Source organism: Bufo gargarizans, chromosome 4 (assembly GCF_014858855.1).
Source record: "Bufo gargarizans isolate SCDJY-AF-19 chromosome 4, ASM1485885v1, whole genome shotgun sequence".
Taxonomy (NCBI): domain Eukaryota; kingdom Metazoa; phylum Chordata; class Amphibia; order Anura; family Bufonidae; genus Bufo; species Bufo gargarizans.
In genome coordinates, this window is record NC_058083.1 from 498,319,576 (window position 1) to 498,342,796 (window position 23,221).

At 43.3% G+C, this 23,221-nt stretch overlaps 1 protein-coding gene across 1 annotated transcript in view; it reads left to right on the forward strand.

Annotated features, from left to right (window-relative positions):
* The window catches only part of THADA (THADA armadillo repeat containing), a 579,731-nt gene that overhangs the window by 253,120 nt on the left and 303,390 nt on the right, over positions 1–23,221 (forward strand). Inside the window, exon 27 of the mRNA XM_044289288.1 lies at positions 11,561–11,650. Coding sequence (XP_044145223.1) covers positions 11,561–11,650 — 90 coding nt within the window. The remainder of the gene's footprint in view (positions 1–11,560; positions 11,651–23,221) is intronic.

The window sequence follows — 23,221 nt, forward strand, 5'->3', positions numbered from 1 at the left end:
AATGAATGGGTAGATCTCTGGTTTTAGAAACAGATTGGCATGTACTATATGTCTATCAGTCATTAAGTTGAACGTTTTCTATACATGATCCCCCGTCCACCCCCTAAGGCATACCGCCACATTGCAATAGATAGCACATACCATCCGGCTCTGAGTAACCGACCTCAACGCCCAGTGCAAGCATAGAAGTGGCACGGTTTAGCGCAGGGATCAGCAACTCCAGGCATTGTGAAACTACATCTCCCATCATGCACACTTGCTTGACTGTTCTCTGAGCTCCCACTGAAGTGAAAGGAGCATGCTGGGAGTTGTAGTTTCACAACAGCTGGAGTGCCGAAGGTTGCTGATCCCTGGTTTTAGCGTAATCCTAGAAAATTTTTCCATGCATGCCATTGCTGCCACCAGTCAGTTCAGTTGCTCAGCTCCTGAATTAACATCTTGGTGGGGGCGGGAATTCCTGCGCACTCCCCGGGGGCCGTACGGTGTGCGGGTCTATTTTTGCAGCTATGAATGGACTGTTATCATTGGAACACTGATGAGCTGCAGTTTCTTTATCTCGCTGCCTCACAAAGCAATTGTTCTATCTATTTTGGCTCGTGATCAAAACAGACGCTGCTCAACTGACTCATCACTTAACATTCATCTTTGGACCCCTGTCAGGGGGAGCGAGGCGGCTTTAGAGCCATTTACATATAAGCTGCCCCTGTAATGCTCCCCACCGTCCTCTGTGTGTACACAGGAATGGCGCGCGCAGAGTTTGTCACCGGTTTTGCCCTGTGTGCTGAAATATATAGGATTAAATAAGGAATTTTTCCAATTCTTTAAAAATAGTTGCCATGGTCATTCCCTCCTATTCTCACGCCACAGGGCAGGCGATGCAGGTGCTCCTTCTTTGACAGGTCACTTTTAATAAATTCAGGACTTGCCAAATTTCTACCGCACCATTGGACCTGCTTAAAGGCTCTTTTAGGCGACCGGTCCGCATTCTTTCCGTAATTTTGCAGAACAGGTGCAGACCCATTAATTTCAATGGGGCAATGGCACACCATGTACTGTCCGCATCAGTAGTTCCATTCCGCGGCCCCGCAAGAAATATAGAACTAGTCCGAGCAATAGGCACATGGCCGGTATCCGCGTTTTGCGGATCCTCAGTTTGCGGACCGCAAAACACTACGGTCGTCTGAATGAGCCTAAAAGGATTAATGCTGCGATTATATAGTCCATGATGGTCTCTAACAAAGCTAGAACCAGCCCTGTACCTCACAAGGATCCAGAGATCTCCCCATTCATTGCTCTGCTAGATTTATGTCAAGCGGGCAACTTAGAGGGTGTGCACTTTTTCAGGGGTCATGTCCTTTCTGCTGCAGCTGAAGGATAGAACTGAGCATGTATGTCCACCTCAGTGAGCTGGACAGAGAATTTTGAAATAGCGCAAACAGCAGGTGGCGCTATACAGATAGACTTCAGTGCATAACTCACTAGCTTTACCCAAAAATTGAATTACTTGCAATTAGAAAAGTATTCCGATCCAGGTGCTGGTTTGAAAAATGTAAAAAACAAATTTTTTTTTTTTTTTGAAGGACAACCCCTTTAATCATTTAGTAAAGAGCATCTTATAAGATCACAGTGAGGAAATAAAGTGGCCTGTAGCCTTGTGCACTGCTTTAGTTTACGTCTCACTACAGTAATTCTACAAGCAACCCTCAGGGCTCATCCGCACGCAGCTGAAATGCCGTGGATTTGCCGTAGCGGATTTTTATGCCAGCAGATCTGCTGCGTTGTAGCGGACCAGCAAGGCGGTTGAGGTTTTAAGAAATCGAATCCACATGCAGCGTAAATTGACCTGCTGGTGCGGATTAGTCTGCAGCATGTCGGGTTATGCAGCGGATCTCCAATGCGGATTTCACCTTTTGCAATGGAGAGGATGAAATCCACATCCATTTCTGGCAAAATCTGCAGTGAACATTTCTGCTGTGATTTCAGTCACATGTTGATGTCCCCATGGGGTGTAGTCACCGTTATTCATTTATATGTGTCGTCTTATACTGTTATGATAGATGTTTGATTTTGTACCATATTTTTCACCCTACAAGACACACCTAGGTTTTAGAGGAGGAAAATAAGACCCCCAATGTTAATCAGACCCCAGCTCCGAGCCCCAGTCAGACGCCCAAAGCTAATCAGACCTCAGATCAGACCCCAATGTTAATAAGACCTCAGATCAGACCCCCGCTGTCAAGAAGACCCCCCATTCAGATCTCAGATCAGTCCACCAGTTAATAAGACCCCAATCGGACCTCAGTTTAAACTCCCGCCGTCACTGCCACTCCTGAGATCCAGCGCGCTTCCTGCCGCGCCGCGCTGTGCTATGACCCGACATGGCACAGCGTGAGGTTACAGAGTGTGCGGATGTACTCGCGCTGTGGGCAGGCCACAGAACAGCGCGCGGCGCCGGCAGAAGACCAGGAAGCGTACAAGGAGCGCTGCATTCACTGCTCCCAGTCATACTGTATTAATGAGTGCTTCCATATTTGTACTGCTCATTAGTATTCTCCCCATAAGAGGCACTGAGATTTTTCCCCCATGTTGGGGGTGGGTGGGTTTGGGCGTCTTATAGGCTGGAAAATGCGGTATTCAACTGTTCCATATGGGCTTACAGTAGAGATGAGTGAATTGATTCTAACATATGAATTCATCTTATCGGCAGGCCAAGGGCGCAGGCTCAGCACCTGTGTAGACATGGATAGAGCCTATGCCCTTGCTCTGCTAATTGGAGCAGGACGGAAGTTGTCTGAGCCAGGCTAAATGTCTGGCACACAGTATCCATATTTTGTGGATCGCAAAACAGAGAGAGTCGTGTGATTTTAGCCTAAGGCTATGTTCATATCACATTTGGTGCGTATATGCAGGGGTGCACCACAAATGAGGCCAGGCAGCACCAGGTAGGGGCAAGAGATGGGCAGCCCGAAGGGCCATGGGCTGAAGGGAAGGAGTTAGGTTAAGAAATTGGCATTGGGGAGGGAGAAACACCATTTCAGTTTTCCCCTCGGGCAGCGGAAAGGCTAGGTGCACCCCTGCGTATGTGCATCATATCACGGCATTCACTCAATGGAGGGCAAAAGTCTATCCTTTTGGCTTCCATCCGGCCAGCATATGTCCGTGTACCTCTTTTTTGTGCAGTAGACTACACGGTTCCATACCAAGTTAACGGTAAACTATCCCATTTTACCCTTATATAGTGGGATACATTGCAACTGTCCATCGGAGGTATAGATTATTGAAACGTGATGTTAATGGACCCTAAGGCTAAATTATGTAGTCCAGAGGGCATCCATACAAAATATCTAAATTTTTTATGGCATCCCATATTGCTTGGTGACGAAGAAGTAAACAGTGCAAACTGCTGGAATTGCAATGCCAAAATTTACTCTGTTTCTATTTATTCCCATTTTTCTTTTTGACATTTTTTTTAATGAATTTATTTTGCTTGTAAGATCTTGGGGAGACACGAAACAGGACGGGACCTGCTATCAGCTGTGATATGTCCGAATATTAATGATGGTTACTGGGAAGAATGTTCAGTTCTTACCGAAGGAAAAACGTTCTACCGGGGTTGTAATTAGAGAGATTTATTAGTATTGGAACAAACAGTAGCTGTAATCTGAAATATGCGTGTAGTGCCGGCCTATCAAGTCCTGGAAGGAACAACCAACGCAGCCTGTGGAGGTCTACCTATAGTCTCCCCCATTGTGTTTGTTGTCACATATTTTATAACCAGTGTCATTTTTCCATCCATGGTAATTGGTTTTTTTCAAAGGAAATAACTAAAAAGATCCAAGTTGTGAAAGAAGTAAAACTTAGTGGAGGGGGAACCACTTGATGCCCAAAAGGAATTTATATTTTTAGCAAAAGAGTCTAATTTCTTTTCTAACGAGCTGAAAATGGTGTTACTAAATTCCCGGCCGAGCAAGCAAAATATTTCTCAAGTTCAGTGACTTGCAAAAACACCCTCGGAGCTCAGGAGGCTGTAAAATAAATTGTCGGAGAAGTCGAGGCCTGTTCATTGTCCGTAACTTTTTTTATTTTTTTTTCTCTCGGTTTCTTCAAATAGTACAGCTAGAACAAACATTCTTGGAAGATCACGTTGCCTCCATTTTTATGAGCTTAATAAGAGAACTGTCAGTCAGACCCAGCGTAAATATATGCCCGTTCCAACAGGCTAATTTATGAAAGCGCTTTTCATGTGCTTACTAGCCATTTTCACCTGAGTTTACAAGGCCCAATGTTTTTCAGAAGTCAATGTATAGTTTACGGCTGGTTTATCTGATTAGCCGTGAATACATAGCAAATATTTTTCACCAATGCGTCTTTAAAAGGGAATGTGTCATCAGAAAATGACCAGCTGTTTAAATAATTTTTTTATGTTTAACATATTTTTAATATTTTTTTGATATTTTTCATTTTCCATGTCACTTTTTATATTTAAACTAAAACAAAAAATCTTGCAGTTTTTGCACTGGCCACTTCTTGTTTTGTACAGGTCACGTTACTGCAGTTACCTGCTTATCTGTCATTCTACTCCTGCCTGTAATGATATCACCTCTGTGTATAGATAAGACAGGATCCACCATTCACAGTAGGTGATTGTCACATCTTATCTATTCTTTCCTTGTACAATGACCTCTGCACAGGTCACAGAGCATGCCCAGAAGACTCTCCCATAGAAGTCACTGACGTCCCCTCCTGACCATTGTGTCTGCGGACCACGGGGCTGCCGTAAAGCAATTTTCTTTCTAAATGCTGTTAAGAACAGCTCAGACAAGATGGCCGCCCCCATAATCCGGTTCAGGAAATAAAAATAAAAAATCTACAATCAAAAAATAAAAACAGATTAGAAAAAAAAGAGATGTTACTATCTGGTTTTAACTGGCAGATAAAATTTTGGGTGACACATTTCCTTTAAATCAAGTTTTTATGTTAATCATAGTTTTAAAACATTTTTGGTGATGTAATTTTTAGTCGCTGCCTAAATAAAAAAAATTAAAAATTAAAACCCTGCAGTTTCCGCACTGGCCACTAAGCCTAATAATAGACTCCTCTTTTTGGTCTGTACAGATCACTTTACTGCAGTCATCTGCTTATCAATAAGACAGGATTACCATGACAGATATCACCTCTGCATAGATATCACGTGATTTGCCATTTACAATAGATGAAATCGCTGATTATCCACTACCTCCTGACCCCTGCACAGGTTAAAGAGCATGCCATAGAAGTGAATGTGGTGATCTTATGTTGATTGTGTTTATGGCCCATGGTGGCTGCTGTCAAGCATATTTCTAAATGCTGTTAACACCACCTGACGCAAGATGGCCGCCCCCATAATCATGTTGGGGCTGAGCTGCGATACCTATAAAATCAACAACACTGTGCTTGGTGAGCAGAGAGAAGGCCACGGTGCTACTGAGAGCCTTTTAAAACAGTTGATCGGCAGGGGTCCTGGGTTTTCAGACCCCCACTGTCCAGACACACTGCTGAAGAATAGGTCATCTGTAAAAAAAAAAAAAAATCTCAAAAAACCCTTTTAGATGAAGCCATTAAAAAATACATCTTGTCCCACGATAAACAAGCCCTCATATGGCCATGTGACTAGAAAATTAAAAAAAGGCGGGGAGATAAAAACAAAAATTGAGTCTTGAAGGGGTTAAAAGAAAGCCCTGGAGTTGGAAATGAAGATAGAGAAACTTACTGAACAGGAAATATTGAAAGACACTCTGATTCAGTCTTGAAATGAGGTGTCTAATTCTATGTTCACACGGCAGCAAATACATGCTGGAAAAATCTGACGCGAATTTGCCACAGAATCCGGCAGTGTGAATTGCAACTGAGCGGCAGTGAGAGGTGAAATACAGGTGGAAATCTGCATTTGCAGTGAAAATCAACCATGTGAGCATACAAGGGTGCACAAGGGTAGGTTCACACCTCACAGAAAAATTTTTGCATGAAGATTTACTGGGGGGTTCACTCCTGAAATCCACACTTAAAATCCGCAACTTAAATTGACAGGCCGTGGATTTTAAAAATCAAGTTTTGTGTGGACGAGGTCCTCAGCGCGTTGATGAGATTTGTGAACTCCTGACCGCCATTTGTAAAATCTCATCCGCTTGCCTGGTAATCTGTGTGGTTTTTAATTGTGCATGTCCCAATTCTATCTTGAGTGGACTTACCCAAGTGTGGGAAATAAAGTTTTGAAGTGGCCCCTACTGGAAAACGATGGCTTCCTAGTGTAACCCCCCCAAAGATGGGGGGGGGGGGGCACCTACATTGGGGTGAAAGGGTGCAGGCAACAAGAATACAAGTCCTTTTTTACTGTAAAAGCAGTCAATCTGTGGAATGATCACCTCGGGAGCCGGTGATAGCACAGGTAGTGAATGATGATAGCACAGGTAGTTAATTTCTTCAAGGAAGTCTTAGGTAACTTCTTAAAGTGTATTGGAGGGTCAGATAGGATGATGTCCTAATGTGTGGGGTCATCATTAGGCCATACAGCCCTATAGGGACTCGACTCTTCAAAAAAAAAACTTTTGCAGCCTTTTGGCTTCTAGAACAAATGATGTTGCAACGCTCTTCTGTTCAGACAAGATGATAAAATCATTTTATCTATAAAAACTTATCTGGGAAATGAGTAAACCAACATTATCTCCTTATATTCACATGAAACTGCTTTACACATGAGCTTTCTGGAGCGCTGTTCTATAATCTGCTGACCAGAGCGATGTGGCTTATAAAAACGCAGGGGTACGTGCCAATGTTTGCGTCTGAAAGTTATCGTCTTGTGTTTCTTCCTGTTTGAGTCATTTTGATTGTTATCTCTTACGAGTTCTTTTGTTGTTACTGTTGCCCTCTCATAAGTTGCTGTAAGTTAATCATTCCAAGTGATCATGCTTTCATGCTTTTCCGATACATAGGAAGATAAAGATTCATTTTGAAATCTAAAAAAGTGTGTGTGTGTGTGGAGGGACATTTTTCTTTGTGGTGGAGGGGTCGCACTTTTGTACACCACTTGATGTTTTGCAGAGCTCTACTTGTTGGTCATGCCAAATGATCTGTTCCTTGAGGAGTTTACTTGAGATCAAAACTCAATTTAAATTTTATGTTTAAAGGCTTGCATAGTCCTGAATTTGCCGGGATTGACCAATATTTTCAGGGACAGACCTGGCAAAATCGCCTTGTCTCTGGGCGGAACCTGTGTAAACTCTCTTCTCAGATGTTGGCGATAACCGGTAAGGTCGTAAAGCCCCCGAATTTCCTAACAAAAATGTTGGTACGTATGGATTAGCCATTGTGTTCTTTTTGATGGGAACCTAGCTTCTGAGATTCCCACCAGTCCTGAGAATGAAGGCAACACAGGGCAGGCATAGCGCTGCATCCCCCTCTAAGTCTTCCATGCACAGTGGCACACAGACCACTGAAATGTACAGGGAACGGCAATGCGGTCGTATTCAAGGTGAATGGGGCGGGCTGCATAACTGGTGGTTGGGGTGCTTTACCCCCGCTGCATCCCCTTCGTTAACAGGGATGGTGGGTGTCCCAGAAGTCAAGCCCCTATTTATAATAAAATGATTGCCTACCCTAACAATGTACTATCAGTTTAGAAAATGGGAATACTCTTTATCCTGCTAGGCCCCTATTTCAATGCAGTGGGGAAGACCCGAATGAGTAGAAAACTAGCAATGTAAGAACTAATTATTGGTCAGCGCAAAGAGTTGTCTGATCTGTGGTAACTTGAAATTCTGACTTCTTTTACTGTATAGTAACCTGGACCTGGAGGTTGATCAAAGCTGTTGACCACAATCTTATTCCCAACCCCGCTTACCTGTGTTATTTCCATAAGCATCTTCTAGACTATGGCGCCAGTTATCTCCATGGGAAACAAAAAAAATTAGACCGTTTAGGGCTCCGTTCACATTTACATTGGAGGCATGCAATGCGATTTTTCTTGTTGGATCTAAGAATCACCAAGGTACAACCCAAGTGCCCCCATTATTTCCGTGGGTTCTGTAAGGGTGTCTGTGGTGTCTGCTGCATGACAGAGCCGAAACTGTATCATGGTTCCCTTTATAAATCCAGACCACAAATCAAATATGAACACAGGCCAAAATCCAACCCTTGATTTCCCCAGTGTGAGATATCAGAATATTGTCGGGCTGCCTCCATACACATGAGATTATTAGCCGATCCCAGTGAAGTAAGTTGGATCTGTGGACAGTTACCTAATACTGTACATATGGTCACCTTTTGTGGCCCCATGCACATAGTCATAATAATGCTCCTTGTTGTGCAGAGACCATATAGAGCATCCATAGAATTTCAGGAACGGTTGCTCCCGATAATCTGCCCGATTCTCGGGCCTAGTAAATGCACCTTTAGGTGTCAGACTGACAGTCTAAAGAGTTTATCACAGACTGGCTTTCTGCAGCTGCCATGTACTGTGAAACACTGAAGCTGCTGAAGCCAGACTATGCAAAAGATTTAATAAAAAGCTATTACGAATTAGTTTTTTAGCCCAAAATATGTGTAAATCAATAGCTAAATGTCTCTAAAAGTATTCATAGTCTTAAAGGATTAATAAGTAGTAAAATAATTGGTTTTTGAGCCACCTCCGAGACCTTTGCATAATGCCAGTCTATTAAACAAGAAGTGCTATACAGAACCTGTTACTGTCTGTTTATTTCTCGCGTTAACCACCTGGCCCGCAGGAGAGGACCACGAAGCCAAGATTCAGAAAGATGTCTTTGTATTTTGCCTTTGGAAATTGACATTGCTTTTAGAGAACTGTATTTTTTCCCCTTGTACCTCAAATTAAAGTCTTAGGTACGGAAGGGGTCAAACCTAAAGACTGCAACTAAAAAAGAAATGATACGTCCGCCTAAGTGTCTCTAAATTATAGTAAATTGCTTCAGCATAAAATACATGTATTATTCGCTGCTCACATGGGATCGTCGCGGGAAAAATGACCCTTTCACACTATCATTAAACTATCATGTGCGGAGCAGTATTTTTAATTTAATGATTATAAGAACGGTTTTCCACTAGATGTTCCCGTGTAGAGAATCAAAAGTACACATGGACTTATCCAGTGTGTGGCCAAAAGAGGATGAACCGGAACCGCTGCTGCTGACAAGTCACTTTTTTGCATACGGTGCAGTGTTTGGTCAGGCAGCGCACTCACATAGTGGTGGTTAAGGCTCAGCAGTATAATCTGTGCATGGACTGTGCAGCCGTGCACATTTAGATACCATTTAGAGACCTTCTAAATTTATTTTAACTCTTAAAGGCACATTAAACTTAAAGTCAAGGTGTTTGTGGGCTTAGAAAACACAGTTTTATATAGCAAATTTTAGGTGCGCACCCTTTTCAAGACCCTCATCTATTCAGTGGAACACAGACTGGCTTCATAGATGGTCTCTTGCACTGGAGGACCCAGCATGTCTGTGCATTACAGGGACAGCTCAGTGATTTAATTTCAAATGGTGTAATGCTTCAGTTGTCCTGTGGAGGCACTGCAGGGAAATTTAACAGTTGCTGTCAGGTTCCCGCACAGATTCCAGCTGAAACGGACACCCTGTAATCCACTTATTCCGGTTTCATGATATTGATCCTCGGGATAGGTTATCAATATTAGATTGGTAGGGAATCGGCTGTTGGAATAGGACAGCACTTATGCAAATGCACTGTCCTCTGCCATGTTTCTCTGCATGCCGCCATTAGAGCTGCCTCTCTTATTCAATTCTCCCAATTACACTGCACCGCCACTATAATGTAAACGTTTCATGAAACTGGAATACCCCCTTAGGGCTCATGTACTCGACAATATCTGTTTTGCGATTAAGGATCTGCAAGCACGGATCCCGACCGTGCTCATTGCACTTTTTTTTCAAACTCCTGTAGAAATGTCCTACGGTTATACGTGTGCTGCCCGCATCTTTTGCGGCCCCAGTTGAAATGAATGGGTTTTCAGAGTGAACATACGGTCGTGTACATGAGCCCTTAGGTTACTTTCACATCAGTGTTTTTCTTTTCCCGTATTGAGATCAGTCATAGGATCTGAATAACTGAGGAAAACACTTCAATTTTGTTCCCAGTGATCGTCAATGGAGACAAAACTGAACTAAACAGAACAGAACGGAGTGCACCACAATGCATTCTGTTCCATTTGGTTGTGTTCCCATGCCAGACAGAAAAACGCTGCAAGCAGTGTCTTTGAGTGCATCATGGGATGCGGAGAAAGAAGGATCCGGCATGAAACACAGTGCAAGTCAATGGTGCCAGATCCTTTTTATCGGACACAAAAGAAACCGGTTTCGGCGCCCATTGACTTGTTTTAGTGCCGGATACGTCATGGCTATTTTAGACATAATGCAACCGGACACATTCATAACGGATGCAGGTGGTTGTATTATCCTAACGGAAGCGTTTTTGCTGAGCCCTGCTGGGTCAGGCAAAAAACGCAGATGTGAAAAAGCCTTAAAGTGATTGTCCAGTGAATAAAAATGTATTGTCCGGGTCTGCCACTGCTTTCTCCTTCCTGGTACACCTCTACAAACAGGAAATGCTTTCTCCTTCCTAGTACACCTCTACAAACAGGAAATGCTTTCTTCTTCCTGGTACACCTCTACAAACAGGAAATGCTTTCTCCTTCCTGGTACACCTCTACAAACAGGAGATGCTTTCTCCTTCCTGGTACACCTCTACAAACAGGAAATGCTTTCTCCTTCCTGGTACACCTCTACAAACAGGAAATGCTTTCTCCTTCCCGGTACACCTCTACAAACAGGAAATGCTTTCTCCTTCCCGGTACACCTCTACAAACAGGAAATGCTTTCTCCTTCCCGTTACACCTCTACAAACAGGAAATGCTTTCTCCTTCCCGTTACACCTCTACAAACAGGAAATGCTTTCTCCTTCCCGTTACACCTCTACAAACAGGAAATGCTTTCTCCTTCCCGTTACACCTCTACAAACAGGAAATGCTTTCTCCTTCCCGTTACACCTCTACAAACAGGAAATGCTTTCTCCTTCCTGGTACACCTCTACAAAGAGGAAATGCTTTCTCCTTTCTGGTACACCTCTACAAACAGGAAATGCTTTCTCCTTCCTGGTACACCTCTTCAAAGAGGAAATGCCTGCTCACCTAGTCAGTGAATACCAACCAAGGATTGACTGTGTGGGTGTTTCTTTTGTGTCGAGAAGGACCAGGAAGGGGGGGGGGGGATTGGTGAGTTGAGGTATGCTCAACTCCTTTAATGTGAGCAAGTCTAGAGGGCTCTCTTCAGCCGGAAGCTGCAGGGAGGGCGCTAATCGATCAGGTTCATTGTAGCTCAGCTGAAAACGTGAGGTCACATGATTGACCAGTCAGTCTTGTTTTCTACATAGGCTCTACAAGGACGGAGCCACTCATGAATATTCACCAGCAGTCACATAAGAATTGTTTACTCATCAAATTTAGTTCTTTTTTAAAGCTATTCTAATATTTCTTTCCTCTGTCATTTCTCGGCAGGATGACCGGGAGAGAGTTCTTCTCGAGGTTCCCCACTCTCTACCCTTTTCTCCTGGAACAGCTGGAGATTGTTGCCAACACCGTTGACAGGTATGACGAATGTTGTGGAAAGACCTAGACAGAATGGGTCTAACTATGCACTGATCAGATATCCACAAGATAGGTAATACATGACCGATCACTGGGAGCCACTACTGGGACCTCCATTGATCACAACAGCCAGAGTCCCGCGTCCCTCACATTTATGAAACGGCGCCCTGTTCAACTCTATAGGGCCTCATACTCACGACTGTAGTTTTGGTCCACATCCAATCTACATATTTTGCAGATCGGAATGCGGACCCATTCATTTCAATGGGGCAGCAAAATTGCGATTTGTGGACGAAACAAACGTATATGGTCGTGTGGATGAGGCCTAAGACTGATGGAGATAGCCGTTTAAAGCAATAAGCTTTCTCTCAGTCACATAGAGTTGAATGTAGAGGAAGCATCCTTGTTTGATGACTGATCTCTTCAAAGAGGGTGCATGGCTCCCTAATTCTCATGATTGGTGGGGTCCCAGGGCATGAGCCGATCATTTGCCATTGTACTCAAGAACCAAGTCAGATTTTTGGAAGAAACAGACTGCCTGAGCAACCAGTTTAGTCTGGCATGTTGCCGATGAGATCGTCCATATGAATGATCCCCACCAGCTTTAAACAACTACTACAATAAGCGTATCACAAATGCTGGGACTCTTGGGGGAAAACCTGGAGAGGAATGTTCCTCCAGCATGGGGGAAAAGTCATCATTAGGGCTAATGCACACGACTGTTTGGTCTGCATTTGATCCGATTTTTTTGTGGATTGGATGCAGAGCCATTCATTTCAACGGGGCCACAAAAGATGCACCCAGCACGTCTTTTCAGCAGACTCGCTAAAAAGGTAGAACATGTTCTAGTCTTGTCTGTTTTGCGGACAGTGACAGGACTATTCTATTGAAGTGAAAAAGAAAATGGCGGAATGCACACGGCCTGGATCCGTGTTTTGCAGATCTGCGATTTGCAGACCACAAAACGCATACGGTCGTGTACACTGGGAATGTGGCACCATGAAAATGCAGTACCATCTGCAGGCAGCATGTTAGCAGATTGATGTATAGTTCTATGGGAAAAGATTCTGTAAACCTTGTATTTTATTCATTTAAATCCCTTTCTGAGCCCGGTAGCCATGTGGGCGGTCTTATCAGTGATTGGCAGTCATCACCCTGAGTGTGTATGCAGAGATGGCTGTCAATCACTGAGCAGGACCGCCCACTGGACGCCTAAACCCCAAATGAGAAGGAATTCAAATGAATAAAATGTACTGTAAGTTATGCTGAATAATTTCCAGCAAACTCATGAGTCTTCTCCGCTCTATAAGGGTATCTTTACATTTCAAAATACCTTTTTTTTTTTTTTTTTTTTATGTTGGATTTATATAGTTTTTCATCCTGCCCATTTTAGTGGGAACTCTGGTTGCTGATTCCATGCGGAATTTTAAAACAGACAAAGAAGAAAGTGTCCTATGAATTAACAAGCGAATTGCTCATTTAGTTCAATAGAGATGAAATGCAAGCCTGTTTGGCGCGTATTTTGAGAGCAGAATCTGCACTAAAATCCATGTCGAAAAAACTCAGTGTGAACATAACCTAACATGATGCAGATCAGACACCCTTTTTCAAAGGTTCGGCGTTAAGTATAAGAAAGGCTGTGTGCAATATATTAATGAACGGTGCACTTCTCGGGCTGCTCTGCTTCTGTGATAGCTGCCATTAGAATAGTGGGGGATCTAGACTGGATTGTCCCACAAAATATATTCGACGTTTTTCAAACTGGCAGCTGGATCTGAATACTTTTGTAATTGCATGTAATTAAAAATATAGAATAGCCACTGAGTTATTCGCTGAAGTCTATCTGTATAGCGCCACCTGCTGTTATTTCTCTGTCCGGCTCACTGAGATGGCCGCACATGCTCAGTTCCATCCTTCAACTGCCCTTACCTGCTTGAAATAAATCTAGCAGAGTCATTAGAGCAATGAATGAGGAGATCTCTGGATCCATGTGAGGTACAGGCCTGGATCTAGCTTTGTTAGATAGAGGTTGTTGTGTACTATATATCTGATTTTTCATTTTTCACATTAATCATGAGATAACAGCTTAAAAACAAAAAAATTACAATTGCTGGCTAGAGATGACGTTGATTGATGTGTTGGCATGGATTCTCGGTTCTGGAAAGAACACATCGAGCATTTCCATTTTGAGGGTACTCACTGAGGGTTTTGATAGGGGCCTACACTGTTTGGAGCTGTGTGCAGTCTGATGGCGGGATGCTGTAGTGAGAGGATGAGCTGGAAATGACCCTATTGCCGAGTATTTTTACACCTGTGGTAAGCATGTTTTCAGTCCCGTCGCCACTAAAGTACTAAACGCTTGTTAAGAAACCTACAATCGTCCACAGGAATGTTTCCGTGTTTTGGTGGTTGAGGGGGTGGCGCAGTAAGGAGTTTTATAAACTTGGTGCGTTCCCCCCAGGAATGTTACAGTGCCGCATTTACATAACATGTTACACCGTATGTCAGAAGGAATAAAATAGATTTTGCATGGAGCATGTGTGTGATGTCAGGCTCTGCTCGCCACCCATTGCTGTATCTCATTCTTCGCTGCCACCCTCTGCATTCCTGCATTTCTTCCTTCACTCCAGCCCAGGGCCTGTCCTCGACATAGATCATTTATATTTGTACCTGGAGAACCCCTTTAAGTAATTTCTGACAATACACCTTTTACACAGGCATTGTAGTTGTCTCATTCGGTGCGATTATTATTTTCTTCCCCCAGCTCTGAAAGAGCCAGCTTTGCACCAAGGTCCAATTAGTCATCCATGTGGCTCAGGCTTCTCTAGGGCCTTTTTTCCAGCATCCTGTGCCTGAGCAACAGGTTCAGGTGCATCATGCTAAGGTATCCTACGATATTGTATTCCTGGCTCCTCATCTGGCTTGCCCTAGGACCTTGCTTACCTGTCTTCTGCTCATCCTGCTCAGGCAAGTTATTGAGAGAAAGTAGTAAAACATAGCAAACTATATAAACTTGCCATTGCTGTAATCGTACGGAATCACGGTAATGTGCCATTTATGCCGCACTGTGAATCAATTTTGGTTTATTGGCCCATTGCTTCTTAGCTGAACAATGAAGTAATGTTGTAAAAAGTGTATTCAGTCGTTTTGTTTAGACAGCTCCTTTACAAACCTATGCATCTCCATGGTAACAGACAACAAACAAACCCTATGTAGACTGATCCTGCAATAATTTCTCCTTCTCTTTTGTCACATACTTTATGCTAACCTACTTAAGATTGGTTAGCGAGAAGTAAGGGACAGATAAAAGGAATATGACTTTGTTTGTTTGTTACCATGGAGACACACCTGCTTCATTTCTAGTTTTAGGGGCAGTGACAAAAAAAATTGCTGCGAAGGTGTCAAGATAATGGAAGAGACCCCTCTTGGCAATGCTGATAGGAAGAGAGCTGCTTCATAGGCAAAGTAGCATGTGTCGCTTATGTAAAGGCTATGTACACCTTTCGGGGCAATTCTTTTTATTTTTGCATTGTACTCATTTTGAACAAATTTTTTTTTTTCCCATTGGTCTTTAAAAAATAAATAAATAATTGAACCACTGTCTTTGTGTAGCCTTTAGTTTATCTAGTAGCAGGATCAGAATTTTCACTCTGTTCCATCAGGCACCTCAGTTGATGGCTCCTTATCTCTCCTTATGATCTCCTAAACACTCATTATAGCTCAGTTCTCATCTTACTGATAAGACTGTGGCTTACATAAGTGTTTATGACCTCTTAGTAAATTAGAGATAAGTGTCATTAGATGACTGGCACAAAGTGAAAAAGGACCAGTCGCACAGCCAGAAAACCAGTTAACCCTTTGTGACAGAACAGCTCAATTATTTTTTGATAATGACCAATTGAAAAAATGATTTTTAGCCCAAAATTTGTAAAAATGCAATCATAAAAAAAAAATTGCCCTTGAAGGTGTACATAGCCTTTAACCTCCTCAGGACCGCCGTACGCAGGATTGCGTCCTGCCGGCGGTCCTGCTCTTCTGGGTGGACGCATATACGCGTCCTCCCGCGAGAGCCGAGATTTCCTGTGAACGCGCGCGCACAGGCGCGCGCGCTCACAAAAACGGAAGGTAAGCGAGTGGATCTCCAGCCTGCCAGCGGCGATCGCTCGCTGGCAGGCTGGAGATCCGAATTTTTTAACCCCTAACGGGTATATTAGACGCTGTTTTCATAACAGCGTCTAATATACCTCCTACCTGGTCCTCTGGTGGTCCCTTTTGTTAGGATCGACCACCAGAGGACTCAGGTAGGTCAGTACAGTCCCACCAAACACCACACTACACTACACTACACCCCCCCCCCCGTCACTTATTAACCCCTTATAAACCTCTGATCACCCCATATAAACTCCCTGATCACCCCCCTGTCATTGATCACCGCCCTGTCATTGATCACCCCCCTGTCAGGCTCCGTTCAGACGTCCGCATGATTTTTACGGATCCGATCCATGTATCCATGGATCCGTAAAAATCATGCGGACGTCTGAATGGAGCCTTACAGGGGGGTGATCAATGACAGGCGGGTGATCACCCATATACACTCCCTGATCACCCCCTGTCATTGATCACCCCCCTATCAGGCTCCATTCAGACGTCCGCATGATTTTTACGGATCCGATCCATGTATCCATGGATCCGTAAAAATCATGCGGACGTCTGAATGGAGCCTTACAGGGGGGTGATCAATGACAGGCGGGTGATCACCCATATACACTCCCTGATCACCCCCTGTCATTGATCACGCCCCTGTCATTGATCACCCCCCTGTCAGGCTCCATTCAGACGTCCGCATGATTTTTACGGATCCGATCCATGTATCCATGGATCCGTAAAAATCATGCGGACGTCTGAATGGAGCCTTACAGGGGGGTGATCAATGACAGGCGGGTGATCACCCATATACACTCCCTGATCACCCCCTGTCATTGATCACCCCCCTGTCATTGATCACCCCCCTGTCAGGCTCCATTCAGACGTCCGCATGATTTTTACGGATCCGATCCATGGATCCGTAAAAATCATGTGGACGTCTGAATGGAGCCTTACAGGGGGGGTGATCAGTGACAGGGGGGTGATCACCCTGATCACCCCCTGTCATTGATAACCCCCCTGTAAGGCTCCATTCAGACGTCCGCATGCGTTCTGTGGATCCGATCCATGTATCCATGGATCCGTAAAAAATCATGCGGATGTCTGAATGGAGCCTTACAGGGGGGGTGATCAGTGACAGGGGGGTGATCACCCTGATTACCCTGATCACCCCCTGTCATTGATAACCCCCCTGTAAGGCTCCATTCAGACGTCCGCATGCGTTCTGTGGATCCGATCCATGTATCCATGGATCCGTAAAAAATCATGCGGATGTCTGAATGGAGCCTTACAGGGGGGGTGATCAATGACCGGGGGTGATCAGGGAGTCTATATGGGTGATCACCCCCCTGTCATTGATCACCCCCCTGTCATTGATCACCCCCCTGTCATTGATCACTCCCCCCCTGGTAAGGCTCCATTCAGCCATTTTTTTGGCACAAGTTAGCGGACATTTTTTGTTTGTTTTTGTTTTTGTTTTTTCTTACAAAGTCTCATATTCCACTAACTTGTGTCAAAAAATAAAATCTCACATGGACGCACCATACCCCTCACGGAATCCAAATGCGTAAACATTTTTAGACATTTATATTCCAGACTTCTTCTCACGCTTTAGGGCCCCTAAAAAGCCAGGGCAGTATAAATACCCCACATGTGACCCCATTTCGGAAAGAAGACACCCCAAGGTATTCCGTGAGGGGCATATTGAGTCCATGAAAGATTGAAATTTTTGTCCTAAGTTAGCGGAAAGTGAGACTTTGTGAGAAAAAAAACAAAAAAAAATCAATATCCGCTAACTTATGCAAAAAAAAAAAAAATTCTAGGAACTCGCCAGGCCCCTCATTGAATACCTTGGGGTGTCTTCTTTCCAAAGTGGGGTCACATGTGGGGTATTTATACTGCCCTGGCTTTTTAGGGGCCCGAAAGCGTGAGAAGAAGTCTGGGATCCAAATGTCTAAAAATGCCCTCCTAAAAGGAATTTGGGCCCCTTTGCGCATCTAGGCTGCAAAAAAGTGTCACACATGTCGTATCGCCGTTCTCAGGAGAAGTTGGGGAATGTGTTTTGGGGTGTCATTTTACATATACCCATGCTGGGTGAGATAAATATCTTGGTCAAATGCCAACTTTGTATAAAAAAATGGGAAAAGTTGTCTTTTGCCAAGATATTTCTCTCACCCAGCATGGTTATATGTAAAATGACCCCCCAAAACACATTGCCCAACTTCTCCTGAGTATGGCGATACCAGATGTGTGACACTTTTTTGCAGCCAAGGTGGGCAAAGGGGCACCTTTCGGATTTCGCAGGCCATTTTTTACACATTTTGATTGCAAGGTACTTCTTACACATTTGGGCCCCTAAATTGCCAGGGCAGTATAACTACGCCACAAGTGACCCCATTTTGGAAAGAAGACACCCCAAGGTATTCCGTGAGGGGCATGGCGAGTTCCTAGAATTTTTTATTTTTTGTCACAATTTAGCGGAAAATGATGATTTTTCTTTTTTTTTCTTTTTTCCTTACAAAGTCTCATATTCCACTAACTTGCGACAAAAAATAAAAAATTTGTGGGGTAGTTATACTGCCCTGGCAATTTAGGGGCCCAAATGTGTGAGAAGAACTTTGCAATCAAAATGTGTAAAAAATGCCCTGCAAAATCCGAAAGGTGCACTTTGGAATATGTGCCCCTTTGCCCACCTTGGCAGCAAAAAAGTGTGACACATCTGGTATCGCCGTACTCAGGAGAAGTTGGGGAATGTGTTTTGGGGTGTCATTTTACATATACCCATGCTGGGTGAGAAAAATATCTTGGTCAAATGCCAACTTTGTATAAAAAAATGGGAAAAGTTGTCTTTTCCCAAGATATTTCTCTCACCCAGCATGGGTATATGTAAAATGACCCCCCAAAACACATTGCCCAACTTCTCCTGAGTACGGCGATACCAGATGTGTGACACTTTTTTGATGCCAAGGTGGGCAAAGGGGCACATATTCCAAAGTGCACCTTTCGGATTTCACCGGTCATTTTTTACAGATTTTGATTGCAAAGTACTTCTCACACATATGGGCCCCTAAATTGCCAGGGCAGTATAACTACGCCACAAGTGACCCCATTTTGGAAAGAAGACACCCCAAGGTATTCCGTGAGGGGCATGGCGAGTTCCTAGAATTTTTTATTTTTTGTCGCAAGTTAGTGGAATATGAGACTTTGTAAGGAAAAAAGAGAAAAAAAAAAAAATCATCATTTTCCGCTAACTTGTGACAAAAAAAAAAAAATTCTAGGAACTCACCATGCCCCTCACAGAATACCTTGGGGTGTCTTCTTTCCAAAATGGGGTCACTTGTGGGGTAGTTATACTGCCCTGGCAATTTAGGGGCCCAAATGTGTGAGAAGAACTTTGCAATCAAAATGTGTAAAAAATGCCCTGCAAAATCCGAAAGGTGCACTTTGGAATATGTGCCCCTTTGCCCACCTTGGCAGCAAAAAAGTGTGACACATCTGGTATCGCCGTACTCAGGAGAAGTTGGGGAATGTGTTTTGGGGTGTCATTTTACATATACCCATGCTGGGTGAGAAAAATATCTTGGTCAAATGCCAACTTTGTATAAAAAAATGGGAAAAGTTGTCTTTTCCCAAGATATTTCTCTCACCCAGCATGGGTATATGTAAAATGACCCCCCAAAACACATTGCCCAACTTCTCCTGAGTACGGCGATACCAGATGTGTGACACTTTTTTGATGCCAAGGTGGGCAAAGGGGCACATATTCCAAAGTGCACCTTTCGGATTTCACCGGTCATTTTTTACAGATTTTGATTGCAAAGTACTTCTCACACATATGGGCCCCTAAATTGCCAGGGCAGTATAACTACGCCACAAGTGACCCCATTTTGGAAAGAAGACACCCCAAGGTATTCCGTGAGGGGCATGGCGAGTTCCTAGAATTTTTTATTTTTTGTCGCAAGTTAGTGGAATATGAGACTTTGTAAGGAAAAAAGAGAAAAAAAAAAAAATCATCATTTTCCGCTAACTTGTGACAAAAAAAAAAAAATTCTAGGAACTCACCATGCCCCTCACAGAATACCTTGGGGTGTCTTCTTTCCAAAATGGGGTCACTTGTGGGGTAGTTATACTGCCCTGGCAATTTAGGGGCCCAAATGTGTGAGAAGAACTTTGCAATCAAAATGTGTAAAAAATGCCCTGCAAAATCCGAAAGGTGCACTTTGGAATATGTGCCCCTTTGCCCACCTTGGCAGCAAAAAAGTGTCACACATGTGGTATCGCCGTACTCAGGAGAAGTTGGGGAATGTGTTTTGGGGTGTCATTTTACATATACCCATGCTGGGTGAGAAAAATATCTTGGTCAAATGCCAACTTTGTATAAAAAAATGGGAAAAGTTGGCATTTGACCAAGATATTTCTCTCACCCAGCATGGGTATATGTAAAATGACACCCCAAAACACATTCCCCAACTTCTCCTGAGTACGGCGATACCACATGTGTGACACTTTTTTGCTGCCAAGGTGGGCAAAGGGGCACATATTCCAAAGTGCACCTTTCGGATTTTGCAGGCCATTTTTTACACATTTTGATTGCAAGGTACTTCTCACACATATGGGCCCCTAAATTGCCAGGGCAGTATAACTACGCCACAAGTGACCCCATTTTGGAAAGAAGACACCCCAAGGTATTCCGTGAGGGGCGTGGCGAGTTCCTAGAATTTTTTATTTTTTGTCGCAAGTTAGTGGAATATGAGACTTTGTAAGGAAAAAAGAGAAAAAAAAAAAAATCATCATTTTCCGCTAACTTGTGACAAAAAAAATAAAAATTCTAGGAACTCGCAGTGCCCCTCACGGAATACCTTAGGGTGTCTTCTTTCCAAAATGGGGTCACTTGTGGCGTAGTTATACTGCCCTGGCAATTTAGGGGCCCATATGTGTGAGAAGTACCTTGCAATCAAAATGTGTAAAAAATGGCCTGCAAAATCCGAAAGGTGCACTTTGGAATATGTGCCCCTTTGCCCACCTTGGCAGCAAAAAAGTGTGACACATCTGGTATCGCCGTACTCAGGAGAAGTTGGGGAATGTGTTTTGGGGTGTCATTTTACATATACCCATGCTGGGTGAGAGAAATATCTTGGTCAAATGCCAACTTTTCCCATTTTTTTATACAAAGTTGGCATTTGACCAAGATATTTTTCTCACCCAGCATGGGTATATGTAAAATGACACCCCAAAACACATTCCCCAACTTCTCCTGAGTACGGCGATACCACATGTGTGACACTTTTTTGCTGCCAAGGTGGGCAAAGGGGCACATATTCCAAAGTGCACCTTTCGGATTTTGCAGGGCATTTTTTACACATTTTGATTGCAAAGTTCTTCTCACACATTTGGGCCCCTAAATTGCCAGGGCAGTATAACTACCCCACAAGTGACCCCATTTTGGAAAGAAGACACCCCAAGGTATTCTGTGAGGGGCATGGTGAGTTCCTAGAATTTTTTATTTTTTGTCGCAAGTTAGTGGAATATGAGACTTTGTAAGGAAAATAAAAAAATAAAAAAATCATCATTTTCCGCTAACTTGTGACAAAAAATAAAAAGTTCTATGAACTCACTATGCCCATCAGCGAATACCTTAGGGTGTCTACTTTCCGAAATGGGGTCATTTGTGGGGGTTTTCTACTGTCTGGGCATTGTAGAACCTCAGGAAACATGACAGGTGCTCAGAAAGTCAGAGCTGCTTCAAAAAGCGGAAATTCACATTTTTGTACCATAGTTTGTAAATGCTATAACTTTTACCCAAACCATTTTTTTTTTGCCCAAACATTTTTTTTTTATCAAAGACATGTAGAACTATAAATTTAGCGAAAAATTTATATATGGATGTCGGTTTTTTTGCAAAATTTCACAGCTGAAAGTGAAAAATTTCATTTTTTTGCAAAAAAATCGTTACATTTTGATTAATAACAAAAAAAGTAAAAATGTCAGCAGCAATAAAATACCACCAAATGAAAGCTCCATTAGTGAGAAGAAAAGGAGGTAAAATTCATTTGGGTGGTAAGTTGCATGACCGAGCGATAAACGGTGAAAGGAGTGTAGTGCCGAAGTGTAAAAAGTGGCCTGGTCATGAAGGGGGTTTCACCTAGCGGGGCTGAAGTGGTTAAATTGCATATTATAGATGCATCACATTTAAAGGGGCCTGCCCTTTGAAATGTGATTGATGCCTGACGTTTACTTGAGACTTTAAGGGTGCAGTCACACGTTTCGGATTTTGTTGCAGAAAATTTCGTTACTGAAGATCAATTACATTCACCTGAAAAGGGCTTGCAGAATTTCATGTCCTTTCAGCCTGATCGAAATAAATGGAACTGATTTTTCAATTGTGGAATTATACATTGTACATTAATTATTACAATAAAATCTGTAGTGTGTGATTGCACCCTGAGATTAGGCAAACAGCATTTTTTGGGTGTCTAAACTCAGAGCCTCAGCAGTTTTGTACCTATGACACTGGCTGACCTGTTACATGTGCGCTTGGCAGCTGAAGGCCTCTGTGTTGGTCCCATGTTCATATGTGTCCGCATTGCTGAGAAAGATGATGTTTTTATATATGCAAATAAACCTCTAGGAGCAACAGGGGCGTTGTCGTTACACCTAGAGGCTCCGCTCTCTCTGCAACTGCCGCACTTTCTGCACTTTGACAGGGCCAGGTGTGATGACTTTTTTACTGGCTGACGTCTCAAAGTGTAGAGAACGCAGCAGTTACAGAGTCAGCAGAGCCTCTAAGTGTAACGACAACGCCCCCGTTGCTCCTAGAGGCTCATTTGCATATATTAAATCATCATTTTTCTCAGCAATGCGGACACATATGAACATGGGACCAACACAGATCCCTTCAGCTGCCAAGTGCACATGTAACGGGTCAGCCAGTGTCATAGGTACAAATCTGCTGACAGATGCCCTTTAATATAAAAGCGCAAGAGGAATACAAGAAACAATAGTGAAAAGCTGACAGAGTAAAAAGTGGCTTCCATTTCCACCCACGTTGCGCTGAGTGAGAGGTCAGCGTGTGCAGATTTGTGGCCCAAATAATAACTGGTTAAAGTTTTAGTTCTTTGTTTAATTTCCCTGCCTTCATTTTGTTATTATCTTAAGTAAACGAGTTAAGGGTTAGAATAACTTGGACCAGCGCTGGAGACCACAAGACCAGGCATTCCTTGGTTTTATAAACGGGAAGGCATCCCTTTTTTTGGTTACCCTCACCATGGCCCTAGAAGTCAGGAATGTATTTTTATTGAATGTAAAAAGCAGTGTGAAATTGTGCATTTGACATACTTTGTAAGGTCTCAAGCACACACTCATTTTTTGCAGCTCAGAGGCGGCCCCGTTCACTTCAATGGTGCCGCAAAAGCTGCGAGCAACACTCCG